This window comes from Stenella coeruleoalba, assembly GCF_951394435.1.
Source record: "Stenella coeruleoalba genome assembly, chromosome: 13".
NCBI classification, from domain to species: domain Eukaryota; kingdom Metazoa; phylum Chordata; class Mammalia; order Artiodactyla; family Delphinidae; genus Stenella; species Stenella coeruleoalba.
The window spans coordinates 11,659,955-11,679,959 of NC_137159.1; the positions used below are offsets into that span (position 1 = coordinate 11,659,955).

The 20,005-nt window shown below is 38.4% G+C and overlaps 1 protein-coding gene across 5 annotated transcripts in view; it reads right to left on the bottom strand.

The window, feature by feature from the left end:
• Positions 1-20,005, bottom strand: part of ANAPC1 (anaphase promoting complex subunit 1) — a 176,114-nt gene that overhangs the window by 134,091 nt on the left and 22,018 nt on the right. For all 5 annotated transcript variants that reach the window (XM_079940043.1, XM_079940044.1, XM_079940045.1 and 2 more), the window contains exons 12-18: positions 18,948-19,038; positions 18,782-18,847; positions 15,277-15,411; positions 13,804-13,944; positions 13,176-13,236; positions 11,034-11,221; positions 321-395 (exon numbers count right to left, since the gene is read on the bottom strand). In XM_079940043.1, coding sequence (XP_079796169.1) covers positions 321-395; positions 11,034-11,221; positions 13,176-13,236; positions 13,804-13,944; positions 15,277-15,411; positions 18,782-18,847; positions 18,948-19,038 — 757 coding nt within the window. The remainder of the gene's footprint in view (positions 1-320; positions 396-11,033; positions 11,222-13,175; positions 13,237-13,803; positions 13,945-15,276; positions 15,412-18,781; positions 18,848-18,947; positions 19,039-20,005) is intronic.

The window sequence follows — 20,005 nt, forward strand, 5'->3', positions numbered from 1 at the left end:
TAAATTAAAGAAACACTGCCTAAAAAGGCAAATGCTGTCACTTCAGGTGATCAATTGGCAGTAAAACATCTATAAACCCAAATTTAAATCACACAGCATTATGTATGTTTAGTAATTTTTAGATGATCATTAAAGACAAAAGTGAATAAATAGCCACAGAAAATGTAACAGGTCCTGTCCTTCAACATAGCTGTCATTCAGTATTAAAATAAGTAAAAGGTGTTAGAAATACATGCAAATCAACAGGAACATTACAAATGTGGGCGACCAGTATAATACTCACAGATTAATTTTTATTAGCAAGAAAAAACAATGCTTACATCATCAGATCCTGTCTCAGAAGGTCTTGCTTTTTTGGGTGCAATCACTGGGGAAAGTGATCCTTCAAAGTCGAACTGGAAGATAACCCCAAAAGAGAAGACAAAATCATGTAAATTTATCACTGACAACTGATCAACTTAAATGATTCTGAAATCAGTTCTACCAATTATGGAAACTGAGGAATGTCACCAAAACTCATTTTCTCATCTGGAAAAACATGGCATGAAAACCTTTCTTCTAGGATCATTGTGAAGATTAAATGAAATCATCTATGTAAAGCACCTAGTCCAGTGCCTGGGCTCACAGGTACTGCAGTGGTAGCTTCCTTTCCTCCCCTACTTCTCTGATGACACAGATCTTCACTCCACTGGTAGAAAGAACAGGACCATTAGCTATACCCAAAATATGCCAAGTCTCAAAGAATCAACCCAGTGTCAGCCAAATGTCAGAACTTAGCAGACATTTATTTAGAGTCTGTCTACAGTGACAGTCTAACAATTCTATGGCAGAGATGGGTAGCTACTCTCCAAAATCTGTGTTCTCCTCTTTCTCCTGGACCCACAGCCAGGCTATGTATCCCTGCCCCCTCACAGTTAGCCGTGGCCCTCTGACAGTGTGATTATGAATGAAAGCAGATGTCACCACTGCCAGGCCCAGTTCCTGAAAACCTCCCATTCATGCTCCCCTAGGCTATTTCCCTTGCATCTAGCATCAACTCTAAGGCTATCTTTGAAGCCTCACGTTGAAGACAGATGCTCCATCAGCCTGGGTCCCTAATAACCACGAGGCCTGTTTACCTGCTAAATACTGTTATATGAACAAGATACACATTTTTACTGTGTGTGAGCCATTATATCTTTTGAGAGCTTTCTGTTATAATAGTTAGCCTATCCTAATGCAGTTACATAAAAGCAATTTTCTAAAAGTTCAGTCTTATTCAATTCCCTCTGGCATAACCTTTGCCACCTGCTACTTTACACAGGCACTGAACTACCAACTAATCAACCATAACCCTATAAATAGCAATAGCTGTTTTCCTACGCTATAAAAACTTACATATTTATCAATTAATCTCATTCATCTGAAAGTTTATTTCTATATAAAAACTAAACATAGATAGCAATAATTTTTAAAACTGAATGTTTAAATATAAAACTGCATAAAGTACTTTTTTAAACTGAATAAAGTAATTTAAAAAACTGATCAAGAGAACAGGTTTTCTTGTGAAGCATTTAAATAAAACACAGCCCAACTTACATACAATATTATCAAAAAACAAAAATAACGAGCAAAATCAAAGCAACAGATGAAATGATAGCTATCTTACCTAAAACTTCAACCAAATATAGCGTACATGTGTGCACGTGCGCACACACATAGTCTTAAGTCCCACAGTCAGAAAGAATGTCCCAGCTATGGTTATCAGGTTCATTAAGACCTGGAGTTATGGGAAAGGACAGTGGAGATTGTCTGATACAGATACCTCTTTGTGACATATATGGATCTGTCTTATTTTCATTATTTTAATATGTCACAGGTTAGCCAATCCTGTTATATAATTCTGTGGATCCCTGACCTTGATCTATCACAACCTGGATATAAAATATTCATTTATCTGCCTTCCCCTAGGACAGTCAATTCCATGAGAGGAACTATCTGTCTTCCCTAATGCGTATCTGAAAAGCCTGGCTTCATGCCTGGCCCACATCAGGGACTCAATATCTATCTAATGAAAATATGAGCATCCCAAAGGACAGAACAGTTAACCCTAGATGCAACCACTCACAGAATGTAAGAACCAGAAAGAAATGTCTGGCCCAGTCCTCTCATTTAACTAATTAGTGAATTAAGGAAGGCCCAAAGAAATGCCAAAATCACAGAGCTAGTCATTGGCAGAAATTCGGTACTCTACCCTCCACTCTATTACTTAAATGAAAACAAAAAAGAGATATATCTGGACAAAGCAAAATAAAAACCATTTGCCACTGAGGACCATTTCATCCTGAGCTTTGACGGCGAGGACAAAAGACAGCAGGGTTTAACTATGCAGTCCTACAAATAAATGTCAGAGCTGATTTCCTCGTTCCTTCCTTTAGGGCTATCATGCAATAAGTAAATCAAAGAATCATGTTCTTCTTTACAAAAGAAAAAAACTGTGGGTGCTCAGTCCTAACCACAACATGGAAACACAAGGGGGCACTGGCTCTCTGCTAGAGAATGGGGCACAGTGATCTGTATTCCTCAACAAGTTCCACAGGACAGTAACATACAAAAACTACAAGAAGCTGAAGTGGACTTATTCATATTGTAGAAATCCTCGGTTTCTATAAGGCACAATTTTTCCATATTTAATAAAGAATGGAAAAATCTGGAATGAAGTAGCATTCATGCAATTGTTTGGAATAAGAAAATTGTCCCTATTTTCCCAGGAAAATTTTTCCCAAGGAAATTGCAGAGGGCGATTCTTTCACATGATGCAACAGACACAAAATGTTAAAATACTTCATTCAGGTGGAAAAGGGCATTCATTCAACAAATGTTCACTAAACAGCCACCTATGCCAGGCACTACTGTAGGTCCTAGAGATAGAGTAGTGAACAAAACCAAACAAAAATCCCTGCCCACACAGAATTTTCCTGTGGGAGGAGAAGAGACACACAAACAAAATAAATAAAATATACAGCATATTATATATAATTAGTGCTAAGAGGAAAAAAAGGTAAAGGGGATCATAAGGGGGGCATGGAGTGTAGGTACAATTCTACACAGAATGGACAGGGAAGGCTGCACTGAGGTGACATCTGGAAAAGGCCTCAGCTTGTCTTGTCTGAGGGAAGTCATTTTCTCCAGGGGTAACAGCAAGTGCAAAGACCCTGAGGCAGGAACATGCTTGGTGTGTTCAGGGGAAACAATGGAAACCAGCGTGGTGGGGACAATGCGAGCAAGGCAGGGATGAGTAAGCAGTAAAACCAGACGTAAGAGAAGCTGGGTCACATGGTGTCTTGCAGGCCTTTGGCTTTTACTGAGTAGGATGGGAAGGCACTAGAGGGTTCTGAGCAGAGGAGTGACTTGATCTGACTTTATTGGACAGGATTACTTTGGTTGCTAGGGTGGAGAGGAGAATGAAACAGGTAAGCCATGAAATGCAAGTCAAAAAATAAAAACTATAGGGGGCTTCCCTGGTGGCGCAGTGGTTGAGAGTCCGCCTGCCGATGCAGGGGACATGGGTTCGTGCCCCGGTCCAGGAAGATCCCACGTGCCGCGGAGCGGCTGGGCCTATGAGCCATGGCCGCTGAGCCTGCGCGTCCAGAGCCTGTGCTCCACAACAGGAGAGGCCACAACAGTGAGAGGCCTGCGTACCGCAAAAATAAATAAATAATAAAAACTATAAATGACCAATGAGAATTTTAAAAAGCCATTCCCATTTACTTATACAGAAATAACATAATAGTTCTGAGTTGGCAAAGGTTCACCCCACTCAAATAATCAATGTGGTGAAATGGGCACCTTTAAATGATGCTGGTGAAAATGTTGATTGCACAACCCTTTTTGAACATTACTTGACCTAGTAATCCCTCTTTTAGGGTTCAGTTCTTGGGAAATGACGAGAGATGTACAGATTTACATATAAAAGAATGTTTGCAAATTACTCATAAGAAAAAAACTGGTTCAACAATGTTCAGTTATTAGCCATTAATCATGATAAAACCACATGGTAGCCTATAAAATGAAGGGGGTTTTTTGAAGAATTTTTAATGATATAGGAAATTTTCATTGATATCATGTTTATCTATAAAGCAAAAGCAAAACGTTTAGAGTGGCTGTCTCTGAGTAGCAGTATTTTCCTCTTAGTTCCTCCATTTTCCAAATTCTCCTCAGTAAGCATGTATACTTCCATAATAAAAAAAAACAAATGATTTTTTTAAATGGATTTGCTGGTATGAAACTAAAATGTATAGACAAGTACAGCTGAGTTACCTGGAGAAAGGTAAGTGTGTTCTACAGTGATTTCTTCAGAGTGACCCAGGCAAGGTTGTCCTGGGAGTGATCTCCAGAGGCAAAAGGAAATCACCAATACTGAAGACGCTACCCTGATTTTGTAAATAACCTATTAAGGGCCTGGAAGAAAGTTTCTAGGGAGGGAGATGAGGAATGCAGCTTTATATCATTAGCAGACTACATACTTAGGCTAAAGCACTTTAAATCTCCATCAAATCAAACCTTCCTCCTCACAGACCAAGCAATTGTATGTGAAAACACAGTCTGGGCTTCAGAAAAGAACATTAAGCCATGAGTCAGAAGATACAATGAAGGCCCAGTTTTGAGCAAATCTCTAGTCCGTGATTTCTTCGTGATTCAGTTTCTTCATCAATAAAATCAAGACTACTACTAATCCGAGCATAACTTATAGCCATTTTACAAAGATGAAATGAGAAATAGTAGCCAAAGTGCTTTACCATATTATGAAAATGCAATAATTCTAATTACTAGTAAAATGTTATTAAATAGTAATGATACTTGACTTAAAATGTATAGACACAATAAGCCTTAACATATTCCATTCTGTTGAATGAAGTATGCCCATTAGTAAACTGATATGTTATATACTCTGAATGCTGCACAACCAATTATGCAAACATCACTGGTGGATTTGTTTTTTGGTTTGCTTGCTCTCTTCTTTCTTTCTTTCTTTTTTATTACATTTTTTAATTTTTTTTAATAATTATTTTTTATTTTAATAACTTTATTTTATTTTCCTCTTTCTTTCTTTCTTTTTTTTCTCCCTTTCATTCTGAGCCATGTGGATGACAGGCTCTTGGTGATCCAGCCAGGCATCAGGGTTGTGCCTCTGAGGTGCGAGAGCCAAGTTCAGGACATTGGCCCACAAGAGACCTCCCAGCTCCACGTAATATCAAACGGCAAAAATCTTCCAGACATCCCATCTCAACGCCAAGACCCAGCTCCACTCAGCGACGAGCAAGCTACAGTGCTGGACACCCTATGCCAAACAACTCGCAAGACAAGAACACAACCCCACCCATTAGCAGAGAGGCTGCCTAAATCACAATAAGGTCACAGACACCCCTAAACACACCACCAGACATGGACCTGCCCACCAGAAAGACAAGATCCAGCCTCATCCACCAGAACACAGGCACAACTCCCCTCCACCAGGAAGCCTACACAACCCACTGAACCAACCTTAGCCACTGGGGGCAGACACCAAAAACAACAGGAACTACGAACCTGCAGCCTGTGAAAAGGAGACCCCAAACACAGTAAGTTAACCAAAATGAGAAGACAGAGAAACACACAGCAGATGAAGAAGCAAGGTAAAAACCCACCAGATGTAACAAATGAAGAGGAAATAGGCAGTCTACCTGAAAAAGAATTCAGAATAATGATAGTAAAGATGATCCAAAATCTTGGAAAGAGAATGGAGAAAATACAAGAAATGTTTTACAAGGAGCTAGGAGAACTAAAGAGCAAACAAACAGTGATGAACAACACAATAAATGAAATTAAAAATTCTCTAGAGGGGATCAACAGCAGAATAACTGAGGCAGAAGAATGGATAAGTGACCTGGAAGATAAAATAATGGAAATAACTACAGCAGAGCAAATAAAGAAAAAAAAAAGAATTGAGGACAGGCTCAGAGACCTCTGAGAGAACATTAAATGTACCAACATTCAAATTATAGGGGTCCCAGAAGAAGAAAAGAAAAAGAAAGGGACTGAGAAAATATTTGAAGAGATTACAGTAGAAAACTTCCCTAATATGGGAAAGGAAATAATCAATCAAGCCCAGGAAGCACAGAGAGTCCCATACAGGATAAATCCAAGGAGAAACACGCCAAGACACATATTAATCAAACTATCAAAAATTAAATACAAAGGAAAAATATTAAAAGCAGCAAGGGAAAAATAACATACAAGGGAATGCCCATAAGGTTAACACTTGATCTTTCAGCAGAAACTCTGCAAGCCAGAAAGGAGTGGCAGGACATATTTAGTGATGAAGGGGAAAAACCTACAACCAAGATTACTCTACCCAGCAAGGATCTCATTCAGATTCGATGGAGAAATTAAAACCTTTACAGACAAGCAAAAGCTAAGAGAATTCAGCACCACCAAACCAGCTTTACAACAAATGCTAAAGGAACTTCTCTAGGCAGGAAACACAAGAGAAGGAAAAGACCTGCAATAACAAACGCAAAACAATTAAGAAAATGGTAATGGGAACATAGCTATCGATAATTACCTTAAATGTAAATGGATTAAATGCTCCAAACAAAAGACACAGACCGGCTGAATGGATACACAAACAAGACCCATACATATGCTGTCTACAAGAGACCCCCTCAGACCTAGGGACACGTACAGACTGAAAGTGAGGGGATGGAAAGAGATATTCCATTCAAATGGAAATCAAAAGAAAGCTGGAGTAGCAATTTTCATATCAGACAAAATAGACTTTAAAACAAAGACTATTACAAGAGACAAAGAAGGACACTAATAATGATCAAGGAATCAATCCAAGAAGATACAACTGTAAATATTTATGCACCCAACATAGGAGCACCTCAATATATAAGGCAAATGCTAACAGCCATAAAAGGGGAAATGACAGTAACACAAACATAGTAGGGGACTTTAATACCCCACTTTCACCAATGGATAGATCATCCAAAATGAAAATAAATAAGAAAACACAAACTTTAAATGATACATAAAACAAGATGGACTTAATTGATATTTATAGGACATTCCATCCAAAAACAAAAGAATACACTTCCTTCTCAAGTGCTCATGGAACACTCTCCAGGACAGATCATATCTTGGATCACAAATCAAGCCTCGGTAACTTCAAGAAAATTAAAATCGTATCAAGTATCTTTTCCGACCACAATGCTATGAGACTAGATATCAATTACAGGAAAAAAATCTGTAAAAAATACAAACACATGGAGGCTAAACAATGCACTACTTAATAACCAAGAGATCACTGAGGAAATCAAAGAGGAGATTTAAAAATACCTAGATGTAAATGACAATGAACACACGATGACCCAAAACCTATGAGATGCAGCAAAAGCAGTTGTAAGAGGGAGGTTTACAGCAATACAATCCTACCTTAAGAAACAAGAAACATCTCAAATAAACAACCTAACCTTACACCTAAAGCAATCAGAGAAAGAAGAACAAAATAACCCCAAAGTTAGCAGAAGGAAAGAAATCATAAAGATCAGATCAGAAATAAATCAAAAAAAATAAAGGAAACGATAGCAAAGATGAATAAAACTAAAAGCTGTTTCTATGAGAAGATAAACAAAATTGATAAACCATTAGCCAGACTCATCAAGAAAAAAAGGGAGAAGACTCAAATCAATAGAATTAGAAATGAAAAAGGAGAAGTAACAACTGACACTGCAGAAATACAAAGGATCATGAGAGATTACTACAAGCAACTATATGCCAATAAAATGGACACCCTGGAAGAAATATACAAATTCTTAGAAATGCACAACCTTTCGAGACTGAACCAGGAAGAAATAGAAAATATGAACAGACCAATCACAAGCACTGAAATTGAAACTGTGATTAAAAATCTTCCAACAAACAAAAGCCCAGGACCAGATGGCTTCACAGGCGAATTCTATCAAACATTTAGAGAAGAGCTAACACCTATCCTTCTCAAACTCTTCCAAAATATAGCAGCGGGAGGAACACTCCCAAACTCATTCTACGAGGCCACCGTCACACTGATACCAAAACCAGACAAAGGGGGCTTCCCTGGTGGCGCAGTGGTTGAGAGTCTGCCTGCCGATTCAGGGGACATGGGTTCGTGCCCCGGTCCAGGAAGATCCCACACGCCATGGAGCAGCTGGGCCCGTAAGCCATGGCTGCAGAGCCTGCGCATACGGAGCCTGTGCTCCGCAATGGGAGAGGCCACAGCAGTGAGAGGCCTGTGTCCCACAAGAAAAAAAAAAAAAATCAAAGATGTCACAAAGAAAGAAAACTACAGGCCAATATCACTGATGAACATAGATGCAAAAACTCTCAACAAGATACTAGCAAACAGAATCCAACAGCACATTAAGAGGATCATACACCATGATCAAGTGGGGTTTATCCCAGGAATGCAAGGATTCTTCAATATACGCAAATCAATCAATGTGATACACCATATTACCAAATTGAAGGAGAAAAACCATATGATCATCTCAACAGATGCAGAGAAAGCTTTAGACAAAATTCAACACCCATTTATGACAAAATCCCTCCAGAAAGGAGGCATAGAGGGAACTTATCTCAACATAATAAAGGCCATATTTGACAAACCCACAGCCAACATCATTCTCAATGGTGAAAAACTGAAACCATTTCCACTAAGATCAGGAACAAGACAAGGCTGCCCACCTTCACCACTATTATTCAACATAGTTTTGGAAGTTTTAGACATGGCAAGCAGAGAAGGAAAAGAAATAAAAGGATTCCAAATTGGAAAAGAAGAAGTAAAACTGTCACTGTTTGCAGATGACATGATACTCTACATAGAGAATCCTAAAGATGCTACCAGAAAACTACTAAAGATGCTACCAGAAAACTACTAGAGCTAATCAATGAATTTGGTAAAGTTTCAGGATACCAAATAACTGCACAGAAATCTCTTGCATTCCTATACACTAATGATGAAAAATCTGAAAGTGAAATTAAGAAAACACTCCCCTTTACCACTGCAACACAAAGAATAAAATATCAAGAAATAAACCTACCTAAGGAGACAAAAGACCTGTATGCAGAAAACTATAAGACACTGATGAAAGAAATTAAAGATGATACAAATAGACGGAGAGATATGAGATATATACCATGTTCTTGGATTAGATCAATATTGTGAAAATGACTATACTACCCAAAGCAATCTACAGATTCAGTGCAATCCCTATCAAACTACCAATGGCATTTTTCACAGAACTAGAACCAAAAATTTCACAATTTGTATGGAAATACAAAAGACCCCGAATAGCCAAAGGAATCCTGAGAAAGAAAAACAGAGCTGGAGGAATCAGGCTTCCTGACTTCAGACTATACTACAATGCTACAGTAATCAAGACAGTATGGTACTGGCACAAAAACAGAAATATAGATCAATGGAACAGGACAGAAAGCCCAGAGATAAACCCACACACATGTGGTCACCTTATCTTTGATAAAGGAGGCAAGAATATACAGTGGAGACAAGACAGCCTCTTCAATAAGTGGTGCTGGGAAAACTGGACAGCTACATGGAAAAGAATGAAATTAGAACACTCCCTAACACCATACACAAAAATAAACTCAAAATGGATTAAAGACCTAAATGTAAGGCCAGACACTATCAAACTCTTAGAGGAAAACATAAGCAGAACACTCCATGACATAAATCACAGCAAAATCCTTTTTGACCCACCTCCTAGAGAAATGGAAATAAAAACAAAAATAAACAAATGGGACCTAATGAAACTTCAAAGCTTTTGCACAGCAAAGGAAACCATAAGACGAAAAGACAACCCTCAGAATAGGAGAAAATATTTGCTAGTGAAGAAACTGACAGAGGATTACTCTCCAATATTTACAAGCAGCTCATGCAGCTCAATATCAAAAAAACAAACAACCCAATCCCAAAATGGGCAGAAGACCTAAACAGACATTTCTCCAAAGAAGATATACAGATTGCCAACAAACACATGAAAGAATGCTCAACATCATTAATCATTAAAGAAATGCAAATCAAAACTACAATGAGATATCATCTCACACTGGTCAGAATGGCCATCACCAAAAAATCTACAAACAATAAATGCTGGAGAGGGTGTGGAGAAAAGGGAACCCTCTTGCACTGTTGGTGGCAATGTAAATTGATACAGCCATTATGGAGAACAGTATGGAGGTTCCTTAAAAAACTGAAAATAGAACTACCATATGACCCAGCAATCCCACTACTGGGCATATACCCTGAGAAAACCATAATTCAACAAGAGTCACGTACCACAATGTTCATTGCAGCTCTGTTTACAATAGCCAGGACATGGAAGCAACCTAAGTGTCCATCAACAGATGAATGTATAAAGAAGATGTGGCACATATATACAATGGAATATTACCCAGCCATAAAAAGAAACGAAATTGAGTTATTTGTAGTGAAGTGGATGGACCTCGAGTCTGTCATACAGAGTGAAGTAAGTCAGAAAGAGAAAGACAAATACCGTATGCTAACACATATATATGGAATCTAAAAAAAGAAAATGGTCATGAAGAACATAGGGGCAAGACGGGAATAAAGACACAGACCTACTAGAGAATGGACTTGAGGATATGGGGAGGGGGAAGGGTAAGCTGGGACAAAGTGAAAGAGTGGCATGGACATATGTACACTACCAAACGTAAAACAGAATAGCTAGTGGGAAGCAGCCGCATACCACAGGGAGATTAGCTCGGTGCTTTGTGACCACCCAGAGGCGTGGGATAGGGAGGGTGGGAGGGAGGGAGACGCAAGAGGGAAGTGATATGGGGATATATGTATCACTGATTCACTTTGTTATAAAGCAGAAACTAACACACCACTGTAAATCAATTATACTCCAATGAAGATGTTAAAAAAAATTATGCAAACATTACATTGATAACAACAGAATATCTCAGGAGGAAAAACAATTATCTGTACTTACATTCCTTGTCCATGCTAAGCGGTCTGTGTTATAACCCATCATGTTCATTAGACAAGTCACAAATAAGTTCCACTCTGAGTGATAACTGGGTCCTCCTGGAGCACTGTGGACACTGTACCACTTGACAAGCATCTGAACAGCTACTTCTTTTGGCAGGATAAATTTAATTGCTTGCAAACAAGTTTGTACTATTAAAAGCAAAGATTAATTTTAGTATGCTTCCTATGCATGCATTTCTTTTCCCCTTTTACTAGGAACATTTTTTAATTACTACTATATAAAGGCCAAGTACTATGAAAAAAGAACTGCCATTAAAGAGCCAATGGGATGCAAATCTGACCTAGCCAATCAACTGACACTGAATTTAACAGGGCTTGCAAGAGGTCTCAGGGCAGCTTTGTGATCATTCATTTTGGATCAGAAATAGAGTAACCAAAGAGCTGAGATTACCTAAGACAGAGGTGATTGACATCCATGGCCCTGACAGTTATTAATAGCTCCCCATTTCACTCTCAAAAATGTCCTAGTTTGGACAATAAATTAAAGGCCATTCTAACAAAAAACATACAATTTCTACATTAATAAATTCATATAAAATATTGCTTCAATACTTCAGTAAATATGTAATAATCAATATATACCTCCTCAAATAGCAATGCTTACTTAGCATTAAAATATGTTCTGAATGATTGAACATTCTGGTTAACCAAAGCTTTATAACTTTTCATTATTTCTGACAGCATTGTTTCTAAAATGTTTTACATGCTCTCTGATCAATCAATACCATGTAAACTATAACTTTCTTAATGACTCAATATCATTAGTATGGCTATCACTTAACAGTGCTACACTGTCATACAGCGACCCCCTCAGGGTGGTAAGGGCTACTGCTATAAAGAGGCCTGGGTCTGCTTTTAGCAGGAAATGGCCCCAAACTGCAACGCTTTCGTATCCTCCCATAATCTCTTTAGAGGATTCTTTTCTTCCCTGCCCACTGGCACTGTCACCGGGTCCCATCCTCAGCAGCATATGCTTTTTCTCATCAATTTGCTATGTGTGTGCATACACAGCAAAGGTTGGAATCAAATGAAACCAATGTTAGAAAACCTAATAATCAAGTTTGTCATGACTGAATCCAAATTAAGTGTAAACCAGATACTGCCTGAGGGGCTGAGGAAAGCTTTATAAGTAAAGTACAAAAACTTACGTGCATGAACTATGTGACTTCTATTTGCTCGTGAGAGAGTAAGATTTTTTTTTTTAATTAACCTGTTATTTGTTTTTATGTACTTTGGTTAGGCTTATACTTCTTGAGATCACTGGCTAAATACCTTTCAGAAAAGCAAGGCATCTCCACACAAACTCAGAATATCATTTACTACACCAGTGAAAGATACTTCCTAAAACACAAGTCATTCTAGTCCACTTAGCAAATTGCAGAATTCACACAATCTGCCAACGCTCTGCTCTGGCAGTTAGACTTTGAAACTAATAGATGTCCTGAATTTTCTTATATCATACAAGCATTCTTTTCTTAATTTACATTTGTTGGCAAATCTTTTCAATTCCAGTTTTCTTTACTATTCTATGTTCAGAAATATTTTTCACCTAGTACTTTCCAAATTGCATTTCAATGATAATTCAAGCAGACTCCAATTTTATCAAAATACTCCTGAGTGTATTTTTACTATAATGTTAAGTTTTATTCAGTTAAAGGCAATTATGTTAATTTTCAATGTATCTAACAATTGAGAGATATATTTTTGGATTAAAAACCATCAATATTCCAAAAACTATTTTAGTTGCTTGGGCTTCCTTGTTTTTGAGATTTTCTTGCAAGAGGCGTGTCCATACACTGTAATCTCACTGCATGGCTTCTTTTTCATAAGAAATCTCACAGAAGCAGAACTAGCACACACTTCACGGGTTCCCCCAGCCTTAGAGCACACATGGAGCGGGCAGCGCAAAGTGCCCCGCAGCTCTTTTTTATAGCTTCTCAGCACAGTAAAAAACTCCATCTCATGGCTTCAAAAACAGCAAAAATTTTTTAAACCCCAATTATTCATGTAAATCAGCAATTACTCCAAATCTTTTAAATCACACTAAGAACACACAAAAGTGAGGTTTGATTCTTAATCATACCTAATTCAGAGGTGGCAATTTCAGGAATAGTGATCCTAACCATGGAGCCATTACTCAGTTCCTAGGGAAAAGAATGGAAACAAATAAGAGCGAGTAAATAGAATCTGTGCACTCTAAGTCTCTGAATGTCTTAAAAATAGCTGATGCTTCACAAGACTGTCTGTCAAACAAAAATGCAATAAAATAAATGAAAAACAAGCAATATTTTTCAAACAGAATTGAATACTTCGAAGTTTTAGAAACAATAAATGTACTTATTTGTAAAACATTTACAAAAATTCTTGTCTTTAACAAAGTGTCTAATTTTCATATAGACACTTGAGTCACCATCACCAGAAGTAAGAGGCTCACTTTTAATAGAAAGACAAAAACCGTGCCCATATAAAATTCAACTGATTCAACAGCTTTGTTTTCAATAAATTTTTTAAGAATACATGAACTTCAGAAAAGTTGGCCAGAACTACTTTAAAGTAAAATAGGGCAAAAAAATGACGCATTACAAGAGATTTTAAAAATCACAAGAAACGTTTCCATTTATCACAAAATTCTGCGTTCTGACAAACTTTAAATAACAGCCACAATTCTTGGAAAGTTGCCTAACCTTTTAAAAATAAATATGCATACTTACTAGCGTTACCCTGTTATGGACAGGGTCTCTTATAGAATGAATGTAAGTTCCAAGCTGTTGGAAAGTACAATCCTCATTATAGAGAGAATCATGAAGCTTTGAAGAATCCCTTAGTTCTGGAACTGGGGACAATAGAACAGCCTGTAAAAAGTCATAAATACAACACATGTGAAGCATGTTTTGAGAAATTAAGGTTAAAGAAACTATATATCTTTTTTGCATATGGTCTAGCAATTGTACATAATGATTTAAAACCATTCTGCTCTAATCATGACTAAGTACCTTGTAGCAGACCAAGGTCCTCACCAAAGCAACTAGAAAAAGTCGATAAAAATAGCACATCTGATGCACAGCACTACAAAGCTGTGGTGACTACCTGGACTTGAGGGACCAAGATCAGGAGAGAAAGAAAGGAATCGGAAGGAGGTGGCCCCAGAGTCTTACAGCACTTGGGATCTAATTGGTCTATCTGCAATCCCAAGATAAACCTATCTAAAACACAAATCCTAACATTCTTAACTCCATGCTCAAAAACCTATAATGCCCTGGAGACTGCATTCGGAATAAAAACCTTTTCATCCTTTCTTTTTCAAGAGCATGTTAGGAAGACAGTGTAAATCCTAGCTCTACCATTTATTAGCTGTATGTCGTTAGACCAGTAACCTCCTTGTACCTCTCTATGTGCCCATTTGTAAAACAAGGATTAATATTTTCCTAATAAAGCTGTTTTAAGGGATTAAATGAGTTAATACATATATAACACTCAGAACAGTGCCTAGTACACAGATAACACTAGAAAACAGGTTATTATTATCCTACCCCTGCCCTACCTCACCCAAGGGACTACGTGTACTTTTATAAGCGTTCATTCATTCCACAGACTTCTTGAGTCTTCACTTGTATGCTGGGAGATGGAGATACAACTATGTGTTAAAATGTTCTGCACTGTCCTGCCTCCACGCCCACACCCATGCAATTCCGCATACCCCAAAGGCCCCTTCCATCTACAGACATCCTACTTACCCTCCAGGTCCAAACCAAGGTAGACACGTCTCTAGAAGAGGAGCCTTTGATTCCACCACATCATCCCATCAGAATGTATCTTCCTATCAGTGAATCTCCTATGGTACTTTCTGTTCCTCTTAAGTCTTAATAGTCTACCTATCTTAAATTATAATCTCTTAAAACAGACAGTACATCTGTTCCACCCAATTAAGATCCCAAGATGAAAAAGAATGCATCACTTTCCTCACTGCAGCACCTTCAAAAAGTACCTTACACATCAGAAGGGAAGTCAATGTATGTTTACTGAATCATTTGTGTTTGAAAATATACACATTCTACAAGCATTAGCCAAACTTCCAATTCTGTCATCATTAAAACAGAAAAAAGTTAACCATGGAAAGAACTAATATTTGACCAAACTTCTTTAAAACACTATTAATTTTTGACAACACCCACTCCCTGTCTTACCTCATCCAGGGATCCAAGCAGCTTACTCAGAGGGTTAGGAGTACTAACGCTGTCAAGTGGGGTGCTGGGCCGAGGCATCGTGTTCGACATTGTCAGGGAGGGAGCTGGCAGCCCAGGAATAAAAACCTTTCCCACCTTTAAGCAGTAAAAAAATGTGGAAAAAAATTAGCTTTAACTTTTTGTTGTTGTTGTTGTTGTTTTGGCCACACCACACAGCTTATAGGATCTTAGTTCCCCAACCAGGGATTGAACCCTGCAGTGGAGGCTCAGAGTCCTAACTACTGGACCACCAGGGAATTTCCTACTGTATCATGTTCTTAAATGAAACATTAGGCATGTAAGCATATATTTCTTTAAATATTTCAAAGTCTATGATCACCAAACACAACTAAAAAAGAGAATTAAAATTTTAATAATGTATCAAATTCTACCAACCAACTATGAGTACCTTGGCATAAATTCTTAATCTGATTCCTTCTTTTCATAACTAAGGACTTCTCTGGGGGCAGGAAACGGGGAATGTTAATATAGTCAAGACACTATACAAAATTCAAGTATACTATGCATTTTTCTACCTCACTGGTGGTAAAGGCAGCAGAGACACTAAGCTTTCAGAGACTATAAGCATCAGTCTTGTTAAGTATTTTCCTGGCAGAGAGAAAGACACCAATTACTTCTTGGGAGCCAAAAAATTTAGGCTGAAGCGATACTCAAGAAATTAAATCCAACCTAATTCAAACCGTGCTCTCTAGCTCACAATCTGTCTTCTGTCCTAAACTTTCAAATACTTCTTCCTCAAAAAAAATTTACATTAACTCTTCATTGACCTTAAAAGAATGAGCCAGCAACCCATGCTACCCACTCCTTCCTTTTAGCTACCCACTCCTTCCTTTTAGCTACCCACAGGGTTCTCAAGAAAAACACAACAGAAATTCACACCCACACAGGCTGAAAACTCTTGATAAGACTAAAAGGAGATACTCAGAACTAAAGTGGAATTTTGACAATATATATATTTATGTCAATATACTACCCGAAAGCTAACAGAATTACAGAAGTTGCCCAAATAAAATCCTTAGGATTAAAAAACAAAAATGACAGGAGAACTAGTATATATAAAGTTTTTAAAAAGCCATCAGAGACCACCCCCCCTCCAGTTCATAAAAATATGCAATAAGCACATTCCCTGCTATTCCTCCCACGAATTACCACCACAACAAAATCTGCACGAAATGTATGATGCAACTAGCAGAAGACTCTAAAAGGTGAGGAAAGAAGACTGACTGGCTAGGGGCCTGAGAACCAGGAATGAACTATGAATTCCCTAGCTTTTGTTTTTGTTTCTCCAACTCCCTACGTAACCAGGCCTTGGGCTCTCGAGAGGCCCACAACTCAGAAATGTCCACAAGCACACACCAAAAGAGAGCCCATGAAAACCTTGCTCTTTTGGCCAAAACTTGGTCAGGAAGAGAGACTAAGCAGGGCAGAAACACTTTCGCCCCACCTGCCCCACTTCAGGCAAACACACGGAAGAAGCCACAGCCCTCAGTGCCCGCCCCATCAGGAGCTGTGCTTGGAGACTACGGGCAGGGTCCTGTCATCCCACCTGCAAGGACTAGGTGGCGCCCTGCCCCAGCACAGAGGCGAGGCCTATCTTACAGCCCAGCCATGCAGTAACAAGGTGGCATCGCCTCCCCTCATCAGGCACTGCAGCTGCAGGCACTGCAGACAAAGCCCTGCTCTCGTTGCCACAAGGCAGCCCCTCTCCACCGCCCCACTGTGTGCAGCAACTGTCAAGGGGGAAGAGCCTGGCTTTCATCCTCCCTCTATAATAAAAAGCAGCCTACCTCTCCCCTCCCTGTTCCAGAGACTGTGGGTGGAACACTCTATTCCATCCCTACCCTGCAATAACAAAGCAGCAACCCCTCACTGTCCCAACTAGGGAGTGAGGGGAGGAATGGAGAGGGAGGAAATAGAGAAAAGGACTTTCTAAATACATGTATGAAATCGTGGTGTGTTTTTTAGGATTAAAAAACAAAAATGACAGAAGAACTAGTATATATAAAGTTTTTGTGAAACTGACCAACAATTAGTGACCCATGTGTGAAACTGACCAACAATGACACAGTAAAAGATCTGAGAACTAAACACTGATGTATAACACCATTCGGTTCTCAAACTGGCCTCTAGGTAACGTGGAAATTGAGGCAGACCACAGTCTCATTACAGGAGCAGACAGGAAAAAAGACCCAATCAGTAAAGGAATAGCTAGAAAACTTTTAGACAATGACCAACCTACTCCAGACAAACACGATAGGAAAATACTGCACCCCACCCCTCGGCCCTGTGAGCAAAGGCCAGGAGGGAGCCTGGACTTCCATTATCACCTGGCTGTAATGAGGCACCCATCTGGGAAAAACAAAAACAAAAAGCTAACAGTACTTTGGGTTAGCAAGAATGTAAAGAAACTTCGAGAGCTCTCATACACTGTTGGAGGCAAGGAGCACAACCTTGCAACCTTGATGCAACCTACACTTTGGAAAACAATGTGGCACCATGCGGCTAAGTTGAACATGCATATATTCTAAAGGCTAGGAGATATATATTTTTTAAAAACTTTTTAAGCATTGTTTATTAGAGGAAACAGCAAAACAACCCTAGTGGCTGGTAAAGTTCTGGTATAATCATACAACAGAAAACTAGGTAACAGTGCATGAGTCAACAGCTACACGTTAACACAAATAAATCTAAAAATAATATAATGTTGAGCAAAATAAGTCAGAGAAGAGTATGTGGTATGTTTTCTTTATATGAAAATCCAAAAACAAGGAAAACTAAACAATTTACTCGTCAGTGATACATACATAACTGCAAAAACTAGTAATAAAAACAAGGGACTGATTTATTCCAAGTAAGGATCTCTGGGGGATGAGGATACAATGAGGAAAGAAAATCCAAGAGACTGTAAATATATGGCAACATCCTATTTCTTAACCTGGGTAGTGGTTATATGAATGTTTGCTTCATTATCCTTCAAACGGTATTTAAATTTCATAATTTAAATTTGTAAAATTTACATTATTCCATATGTAAAGTTCACAACTGTTTAAAAAGACACAGACAACATATATATTATACATTTAATACAATGAAACTTTAATAAAACTTTGAGACTTAAGAAAGCTACCCATACATCAATTTCAAAACTATATTCTTTATAAAACTTTAATTAACTTTTTTCTTTTTTTAAAATTATCTATATTCATTAAAGTTTCCCCAACTGCCCTGTTTTCATACTGCCAACCCATCTAATGACAGTAGTCCTAGACCTCCAAATACGGCCCAACCTAAATTGAAGACTTCATTGTCAACTCTTACAAGAATCTTCTGCCAAATTCTATAGACAGGAGGTAAAAAATTTTAAATATCAAACTAAACTAACATTAAAAAATAATTATTAAGGAATTAGTCCTACTAAAAGCATGAAATGCTATTTATTACTTACCCGAACCACTCCTGTGTACAGCACCAGGTTTCCACTGCCTTCCAGGACCAGCATAGTGTCTATCTTCTAAAAAAAAAAAAAAAAAGGCAAAAATTTTATTTTCCAATCTGTACAAATTATAAAGCACAACGACTTTCAACTTCTCAAGAAATGTGCCTGCATTTACCTCCACTGGAGCTGCATCCTTTGCCTGTATGTTGGTGACGGAGCCAAAGATGAGCTGGGTTTTATCATTACTCTCTTGAAACTTTACACATCTAAATATTCAAATTAAAAGAGAAATACACTATTGATATATGCAACAGCCTCTACTGATCTCAAGGGTATTATACTAACTGTAAAAAGCCAATTTCAAAAAGTTACTTACTGTATGATTCCATTTATAAAACATTTTCAAATGACAAAATTATAGAGATGGAGAACAGATTAGTGGCTGCCAGGGATTGGGGACTGCGGTAGATGGGTGTGGTATATGTGACTCTCAAGTGGGTAGCATGAGGAAGATCTGTGAGGTGATAAAGAAGTTCTGAATCTTGATTGGGGTGTTTTCACAAATCTACACGTGATAAAATTTCATGGAATCAGATACACACACAAATGAGTACATGTAAAACTGAAGAAGTTTGAATGAGGCCCGTGATTGTACTGATGTCAATTTCCTTGTTTTAACAATGCACTATAGATATGTAAGATGTTACCTCTGGGGGAAAAAGTGCAGGCTCCACAGGACCTCTACTACTTTACAACATCCTGTGATCTATAATAATTTCAAAATTAAAGGTCAATAAATTGGTAAATATATAAATACACATTTTACCTAAGAAGATAAATGAATGGCTAATAAGCGCATGAGAAGATGCTCAACATCATAAGTCATTAGGGAAATGCAAATTAAAACCACTTCAGGGGCTTCCCTGGTGGGACAGTGGTTAAGAACCCGCCTGCCAGTGCAGAGGACATGGGTTTGAGCCCTGGTCCAGGAAGATCCCACATGCCCCGAAGCAACTAAGCCCGTGCGCCACAACAGCTAAGTCTGCACTCTAGAGCCCGCATGCCACAACTACTGAAGCCCAACTGCCTAGAGCCTGTGCCCTGCAACAAGAGAGCCAAGCCACCACAATGAGAAGCCCGTGCACCGCAAGAAGAGTAGTCCCCCCACTTGCCACAACTAGAGAAAGCCCACACACAGCAACGAACACCCAATGCAGCCAAAAAATATAAATA